Here is an 8,783-nt window from a genome sequence, read left to right as displayed (position 1 = left end):
ATGGCATAGGCCGGGCACACAGAGAGTGATGGCATAGGCTGGAATACAGAAGGCGATTTTACTTGTCTGGCAAGGAAGAATAAATAAATAAAAACTGCCAAGCATGTCAAGGCGGGACAAAAGCAAACAGAAAGAAGCTAAGGCTGGCTCTAGAAGTCTGCAGGGCCTGGTGCCAGGTGCCCTGGGGCCTTACAACAACTGGCAGAGGTAGATTCGTAATTCTTGCATCTGCTTTCTAAATGGCTCCTAGAAACTGCCTGTGGAGCCTTGGGAGAACAGAGAACGGGGCCCTTTTGTCTAAAGTATGGAAATGGCAGACCCTAACCCAGCCATCCAGTCTCTTGTTGGCACTGGGCATTGACAAGCACTTGACCACCAAGCTGCCTCCCTAGCCGAGCCATTCTTACTTAGAAATAGCATCTAAACTACCCAGCTCCTTTCCAGCTGCTGCCACGTGGGAAAGAGAGCAGAGTGGAAGCAGGAGGATGACCCGGACCTTAAAATAAGCCAGACCTGAAACAGAGACAAGAGTCACGGTGGTTTGAGGAGGAAATGAAAAAAGTACATCTAGGATTTTCAGAATATGAAATACCCACACGGAGATGAAAATTCACATAAAGATGTTATTTCAGGGGACACAAGGGGAGGGAGGCAATGGGCGCTGCATATCAAGCTCAAACACACTACGCACAAAACCAGTTCACTGAAGGCTAAAGGTAAGGAATGTTTCACATGCTAAGAAGAGAGTTGGCATTATGCAAATCAGCCCCCTAAAACAAACAAAAAAGATAGGCAGGCAGGGGTGCTGCATGTCTTTAATCCCAGCACTCTGGAGGCAGAGGCAGGTGGATTCTGTGAGTTCAAGGCTAGCCTGGTCTACATTATGAGTTCCAGGATAACAAGAGCTACACAGAAACCCTGTCTCATAAAACCAAACCAAAACAAAACCAAACAAGGGTGATCTGGGGCTCTATGGAGTGGAACTTCTTCCCCCCCATTCTCACAGAAGTAGTTTCTTTGGAAGCCTAGGAAAACAAAGAACTAACTTGTCTTTTAGGCCCCCTTCCTGAGATCTAGAATTGCATATTCCATATTTCCGATTGATCTCCCCCCCCTCTTTTTTTCAAGACTATCATCAACCTGCTCTACCTAGAAAACGGAAATTTTGCAGAATGGGCAGCGATGGGCAAAGCCTGTCCTGAGGAGACCAGGTCAAAGGGGAGAGTGGGCGCGAGTGGGCTTGGTGCAGAGCCAAGAGGCTCAGGGGTTGTGTTGTAAGCTGTGGTCAGGGTTTGAGAAAGAGATGTGGCAAGAAGTCTGACCTGGTAGCAATGTCGTCATCCTCGCCACCCCAGCCCCAGTACTCGTTGGGGAAGCCATTCATCTTCAGGTACTGGTCAGGAGTGAGCGCTGAAACTCCGCCAAAGTACTGGGGATACGGGAGGCTAAGGACAAAAAGATCCCTGGGGTTCACAAATTTGAACAGCCATCCCTACCCACAATCCCCTCTGTTCTCATACTACAAAGTTGGTTTCCCTACTTTCTAATGCCCTCTACCTGTATCCAAACTTGTTCATGGCAACAGCAACGTGGCGGGGTCCCCGGGGGTCACACACATACAGGTTATGGTCGTTTTCTGGAAGGAGGTCCACATCGTGTAAGAACAAGCAGTCCCACTCTTCATCACGAAGGGCTTCCCTCACCCCTACGTTCAGCAGCTTGGCCCTGTTAAACGTTCCATTCCCAGCCTAGAAGATAACGAAGGGGGAGCAGGCTATGCACGGAGAAAGCAGGCTGCCTGTGTGCCAAAGTGAAGAAAGCACCTAAGCAGGATATGGGGCCCAGAGAAGGAAGATCAAGATCAACCGCTGAGCATGGTGGGACCTGGTTAATTCTAGCACTCAGGAGGCTGAGACAGGGAGATTCTGAGTAGACTAAAAACCAAACAAGGCCTGGAGGTGGGGCTCATTTGGCAGAGTGTTATCCAGCATTCATTAAGGCCTCAGCACAGTCCGACTCGGCACCATGTAAAAGCGAGCATGGTAGCATGTAGCATGTGCAGCGGGAAGGTAAACACAGGAGGAGCAGAAGTTAAAGGTCACCCTCATCTACATGAGATCCAACCTCAGAAAACGAAACAAAACCCAACCACTTTTTTGGTTTAGTTATTCAAATTAATTAAAACTTTTCTTACATGTCAGCGTGTGCCTGACATTCAGTTTCTTCGACTGCTAACAATCATATGCGATAATTGAAAATTGGCTTCTGCTGTTTGTCTCATGTCAAAGGGACATCTTCCTCAAGACAATTATATGTCAGCAGTTGCAGGGCTGGAGAGATGGGCTCAGCAGTTAAGAGCATTTGTTGTTCTGGTAGAGGACAGGATCCAGGTTCAATTCCCAGCACCCACACAGTTCACATGGCTCACAACCATCAGAAACTCCAGTTCCAGGAAGTGATGTCCTTTTCTGACCTCCTCAGGCACCAAGCATGCAGGTGGTGCCTCTACATATATGCCAGCAAAACGCTCGCACACAAAATAAACCTAATACAGGAAAGTAGGAGTACCCTAACAGAATAAGCATGGGTCTAACAATGTAAGAAGAGAAAGGCTGGGTGCTTCTCCATTATCTATTGTCCGTTGTCTCACAGTTACCCCACAGACCCACTAGATGAAAGAAGAGACATCTGAGGTGGAGAAGGGGATACCTGGTGGATGACATAGATGCCGTACGCAAGCTGCTGGCGCTGCAGGAAAGGGTGCAGGTGATAGAGCAGCAGCCGAAGGTGGTGCTCCCGGGCACGATGGGGCACAATTATGGCTGTTCGGGAGCGAGGCTCACACCCTGCAGGACGGTACCGACCTCCTGATTCCACCCGGGGATTCCGCTCCACAATCTCTGCTAGTGACGGCACCGGGCTAAAGGATACTGACACAGGTCCCACTGTTGGTAGGGAAAGGCAAGGTCAGAAATCGGAGGCACGGGGATAAAATGGGTATCACAACCCGAGAAGAGGTTTGGAGAAAACAGCCTGCTTCTGAGCTCAGTTTCCCAATGGCTCACTCAAAGAATCTAACAAGTCTCAGATTTCCCATCATGAAGACTGTACCTGGAAGCCAAAAACTGCAGCAGGCTCTACCTTAGACTAATCACCGTCTTATTTTAGGGAACTATGTAACTTCCTCTTGTCCCACACTGAAGCTGCAGGAGAACACCAAAAAGAACTACCCAATTAAGCCAAGACTCATCTACAAGGGAAATAATTCCCATCCTAAGGCATGAAGAACCCATAAAATGGGCAGGCCGTGGGAAACTTGTGCCCGGAGAGCCTACCTCTTCATTCACAACATCGGCCCACCTTAGAATCCATTAGTCTAAGGTTCACTGCATGCCTGCCCAAGACTCCCTGCCCCCAAACCTTGTTCTCTTCTTCACCTTCCTACTCACCTAAGAAGGGTGATCTTTCTGGGCAGTAGGGCAGAGCTTGAGCTGGAGGAACCCCTGCACCTCCAGGGGGTCCAGGCAGGTGACTGAGGTTACTATAGACATCGTGGGGATGAGAATAGTCGAATGTTGGGCCTGGATCTCGACCAAACAGGGCACTAAGACTTCGGAAGCCCCCTAGTGACAGATACATCATCACTGCCAGTTGGGAGCCCACAAGCAGGGCCAATGTACAGGGTCTCTCGAGCAGCCTCCGCAACATCCTGACTTGAGGGCTAGGTAAGAAGTGAAGGGATTTCTGGAAGCAAACAGGAAGAGAGAGCAAGCCAGAAGAGACATCAGCAGCAGGGAAGAGAGGAAAGCAAGGCCAGGGAAAGGAAGAAAAAAAACAGGCAGGGAACAAAGTCACAGAAAGGAACACTGGTGTGATCAATCAAAAATAAACAACAATAAAAAAGGAAGGTAAGCAACCACCAGCAAGTTTCATCCACTTCCCCCAAAGCACTCCCAGCAGCTACTCTGTATTTCTACCCTCATGAAGGCTTACATCATTCAAGTCCCATGTCCACTTCAGAAGGCCTTTCGGGCTTTATGAGAAAAGAGACGCACACGCGCACCTGTGTTCAAGCTGTCTTTTTCCGGATCGTGAGGGCTCCAGGAGGTTCCCGGGGAGCAGAGATATGAGGCATTATCTCAAGTTGGAACTGTCACAGAGGACAGAAAAAAGCATTCCGACAGCCAATCTGGGACCAGCGGGAACCAGAAATGATCAAGGATAACCAGTCACCTGTACAACAGAGTTCGGGAAGAAACAACTTTGCCATCATGGGAAGTGAGGGAAAGTGAGTTTTCCAAATTTTTCCAAGTGAAAGTTCCTAGGTTACCTGCAGCGGGGGTTGTGTCAGGTCCATAACTAACCCTCTATACTCCAACAAAACGAGCTGGTTTGGGCGTGGGGACAGGGAAATGAATGAAGGCACCAGACAACAGCATCCCCAACTATTAGAGAGGCAAGACGTACGTAACGGGACTTTGGAGTGGCCAGAAAACAGAACAAAATAGGGAACAGGTTCTTTCTGTTCTTTAGGTACCGGGGAGCGCCTCCGCAGGTACAGGGTGCTTGGTCACCTGGGAGCCGCAGGCCCGGAGAAGGGTGGGGGTGGCGTCCTCCCCCCTTTCCACCTTTCTCTAGCCCTAATGGGGGTGGGGAGGAGCGTTCCAGGTGAAGGGACCAGAGCGGAAGGGCTGGAACAGGATCGGCCCAAGACTTGGGCCGGCTCACCTGGAAGGGCGTGGTCGGTCAGAGCTTTGCACTCAGAGGGAAGGGGATTAGAACCCCATTCTCCTCGAACACGCCCATCCCACCCCGGTCTCTTGCGCTTGCCCCTACCGTGCAATGTGAAAGCAACCGGCCCGCGTCCACATTTCCATCCGAGACCCTGTCCGTGCTCAATCTAATTTTCTAGCCTTGACTCAGAACTTCTCCCCGGCGACCTCCCAAACCTTTCTCCTAGGACTCTCTCTCCGTAGCCCCCAGCCCACCGTACCTGGTCTGCTCCCCGTCGTCACCGCCACCCGGACAACCGGGCAGGTATCGCTGCAGCCATCTTGGAAGCGGGCGCTGGGGCGGGGCCTGACGTCACGGGGCGGAGCCTCTGGGGGAGCCAGGCGCAGGGGCCCCCCACCTCCAAGCCTGCCAGTCCTTAGTTGGTGGCCCGCACCGCGGAGATGCACATGGGTGGTGCGGAGGAGCCTCCCGGTGCTTCCTCTTGACTTCACAGTCTCCTAACGGGGTTCCATTGCTCACCTCAGTTTTAAAAACCCAGCAGCTCAAAGCCCTAGTTTTTCAGTAAAGCTGAGAGACACTTTCTACTGTTTCGGACTACCTCACCCAGGGATCAGCTGAGCCTTTACCCCAGTGTGTTAATGGCATCCCCTGTAGTCTAGTACTACTTAGTATCAAAGTTGTTCCTCCCTAAGGCTACTGTAGCAAGCACTTTGTATCGCCATGGTATCTCACAGGCCTTGAAGTGGAAGTTAGCTAACAGTGAAACATCCAACGTGGAGGGAAAGGCAGCATAGACTCTGATATAAATGTTTTCCTAGATATTAGACTAAAATGGACGCTACAACAATACATTTAATCCTGTGGCTTCCTCCAGCCCCTAGCTTACTGTTTCTTAGAAACAAATATTTATTGCTGAGGAAACAATAAGACTAATTATTTGGGGTGTCTACCTCAAACAGAGCACCATCTCCTGCGGTGTATGTGGGCTACATACAAACAAAACAACGCGCTGGGTGTGGTGGCGCACGCCTTTAATCCCAGTACTCAGGAGGCAGAGGCAGGCGAATTTCTGAGTTCGAGGCTAGCCTGGTCTACAGAGTGAGTTCCAGGACAGCCAGGGCTACACAGAGAAACCCTGTCTCAAAACAAACAAACAAAAAAACAATACAACGCAATGATGATCATAATGACAGAGAGAGATCACCTCATTCATATATGTTGCGATTCCTGCAGGCTTTTCAGAAACAGTCATGTCTAATGGAAAACCTGAAAGATTTCTCTGCGCCATATCCTGCTTTAAAAAATTGTTCTCATGAAAGTTATTTTACAACACATTATAGGTAGGTGACTTGCATTCAAATTCTGTCCTGTCTAGTAAATACCACTTGGAGAAGAAAAAAAAAGTTTGTCTCGATTTCCTCCTTTCATTTTATATTTCTGATCTGTAAATGTGTGTTCTGTAGAGCCAGTTCCTTCAGGAGTTAAACACTATAAACATATGTTCCTTTTTCATATGGCTAAAACCAATTCTTCTTTCCCAAACATGAGACACACTGCGCTGAGCCCTCTTAACTAGATCCCTATCTTGGGCCTGCCTTAACAGTTTTTGCCAGAAAGAACCCTACCAAGTCAAACAAGCAAGTGTTGTACCACCAACCCCTTGATATTTGATCACCACCATCTGCTTGCTGTAGGAATCCTGTCAAGTCAGTTTACCAAGCATCCCTCCGTAAAAGTATCTTATTCTCTGCTCCGATTGTCCTCTCTGATGCTTACTGCCTCTGCCTGCTAACCTAGGCCTATTCCTGGAAGCTTCTAGAATCTATACAATCTAATCTCCGCCTAGAATGTTTTCAGCCTCTGAGACTTACTGCTGAATATGCCCACCCCTTCCTAGTTTTTTCTAAACTCTGTTGGCTGGTGTAACTCCCGCTGTTCTGGCTCAAACTCCTTTCCAAGCTGACTGATTTAAATTGGCTTCTCTTCTCAGCCTCTGACTGAATAGCCCTGCCTGGCCTCATATTAACTTTGGCAATATGTTTTGATCTTCTGGCTCCTTCTCATTCTCTGACTCATTCTGTCTTGTGTCTAGCCTGTTCTCTCTCTCTGCAACCTGTCTTTGTACAACTGTCCCTCCCAGTCAAACTGCCTCAGTCCTCTGTCCCCACTGCCTCTCTCTTCTTGAGATAATCGAGCATACCCTGTTCTGTCAGATCTTTCTCTGACTTGTCACTTTGTCTGCCACTCAGTTAGACATCACTTTCAATCGTGGATACTTCCTTCTACAAACTAACTTTACCCTCATTGTTCAGGGATTAAAGGTGTGTACTCAGGGCATGTCAATATCCAGCCAGAGGGGATTAGAGGTGTGTGCTATGGGTGAGCCACACCACAAATAGGAACAGATTTGTCCAATAAACAGATCTGTTGATCTTGGGGTTCTCAGTGTGATCAAGTATTCTGCAGCGTCCCTCTAGTCCTTGATGTCCTTTCTAGGCCAAGTGCAGACTTAACTTGACCCATTGTCAAATTCCATTGTTAGCCTGCAAGCTATTCTGCTGGCCTGCCCTCAGGGACCTAGCAATTGTCATGTCATCACCTGCTGCAGCTGCCAGGTGTTCTCTCTCCCTTCCCCCTCTCCCTCCTCCATGCTCATGTGCCCAGGTCCCCACTCTTCTCCCCTCCCACTTTATACCAGATCTGTTGCATGGCATAATTTCTCAGGGCACATTTTGGCACGGGTCTGCCAGGTACCCCCCTTGCGCCACTGTATTTCATAATACCCATAACCCTGGTCTTCCTGCTTCCCTCCTCTTTTTTCTCTTCCTATAATCCTGATGGAAGTCTCCCTTACTGTTTTAAGTGCCAGAATATAACGAGTGTGAATGCTGAGATTTGAGACTGGATCATGAAGCAGGGAGTAAAATATCGTAAGCATGGGAATGGAGATGATACAACAGGTGAAGGCAGTTGCTGCCAACACTGAAGACCTGAAGTTGATCCCTGCCAACTACCTAATAGGAGCGAACTGACTCCCACAAGATATCCTCCTATATCATGACACATGTGCCCACACTTACATACACAGTAAATTATAAATAAGTAAGTAAGTAAGTAAATATATGTATGTTAAAAGGCAAAAATCAAATCAAAAGAAAGACTATAAAGCATTTTAAAGGGGTATGGAACTGAGGGTTGGTTGGTTGGTTTTGAGACAAGGTTTTTTCTGTATAGCGCTGACTGCCCTGGAACTCGCTCAGTAGACCAGACTAGCCTTGAACTTTGAGATCCGCCTGCCTCTGCCTACCTCCAGAGTGCTAGGATTAAAGGCGTGTACCACTGTAAGACCCCCTCCCAACTCAATGTGTTTTCTAAAAAAAAAAAAAAAAATCCTAGAAACAAAGCTCAGCCTAGAGTTCTCTGTTCTTTCGCCTTCAGCCTGAGAAACCGATGGCCACTAAAACTGGCTCATCGCAATTGACCCACCCTGGCTCCTGACTCATTGTGTAAGGGACTAAGAATGTTTGCCAAAGATAGCTTGTAACTCTTCCGTAGGAGATGAGCTATAATGCATCATCCCCACTCTTATGATGTTTACTTAGTTTCCCCACCAAGAATGTTTACCAAAGATAGCCTGTAACTCTTCCGCAAGAGATGAGCTGAAATGTTTACTCAGTTTCCCTATTCTTTGTGAACTTATCCCTCCTTTCCTTATGGTCTTTCCTTTAAAAGCCCTCAATTGCAACTGCTGAGGGCCAATCTCCTATGAGCTCGACCTCAGCATGCTGATTTTTTCTCGATTAAACCTCATGCATATTGCATCAAGAATGGTTTCTTTCGAGTTATTGGGGCATCGTCTCATCCTGGGACTTGAGTGAGGATCTCCCCGGGAATGGGAGTCTTTCACCACCATGCCCTTCTTCAGCAAAATTCTTTCTTTCTTTCTTTCTTTCTTTCTTTCTTTCTTTCTTTCTTTCTTTCTTTCTTTCTTTTCTTTTCTTTTCTTTTTTTTAAAGGTTTTTCGAGACAGGGTTTCTCTGTGTAGCCCT

At 48.0% G+C, this 8,783-nt stretch overlaps 1 protein-coding gene across 3 annotated transcripts in view; it reads right to left on the bottom strand.

Annotated features, from left to right (window-relative positions):
- The window catches only part of B4galt3 (beta-1,4-galactosyltransferase 3), a 6,452-nt gene extending 1,372 nt beyond the window's left edge, over positions 1–5,080 (bottom strand). Inside the window, exons 1-6 of one of the 3 annotated variants that reach the window (XM_021197794.1) lie at positions 4,994–5,080; positions 4,064–4,233; positions 3,450–3,744; positions 2,710–2,945; positions 1,558–1,748; positions 1,323–1,445 (exon numbers count right to left, since the gene is read on the bottom strand). In XM_021197794.1, coding sequence (XP_021053453.1) covers positions 1,323–1,445; positions 1,558–1,748; positions 2,710–2,945; positions 3,450–3,708 — 809 coding nt within the window. In that variant the 5' untranslated portion in view covers positions 3,709–3,744; positions 4,064–4,233; positions 4,994–5,080. Of the gene's footprint in view, positions 1–1,322; positions 1,446–1,557; positions 1,749–2,709; positions 2,946–3,449; positions 3,745–3,993; positions 4,234–4,993 lie in introns of all 3 variants that reach the window. The other 2 variants (XM_029539230.1, XM_029539231.1) reach the window with 2 other exon arrangements.
- Between the last annotated feature and the right edge of the window lie 3,703 nt (positions 5,081–8,783).

The sequence above is a fragment of the Mus pahari genome, chromosome 5 (genome assembly GCF_900095145.1).
Source record: "Mus pahari chromosome 5, PAHARI_EIJ_v1.1, whole genome shotgun sequence".
In the NCBI taxonomy this organism is placed as follows: domain Eukaryota; kingdom Metazoa; phylum Chordata; class Mammalia; order Rodentia; family Muridae; genus Mus; species Mus pahari.
The sequence above is the reverse complement of the archived record's forward strand: the minus strand, read 5'-3'. Positions and strand labels throughout refer to the sequence as shown.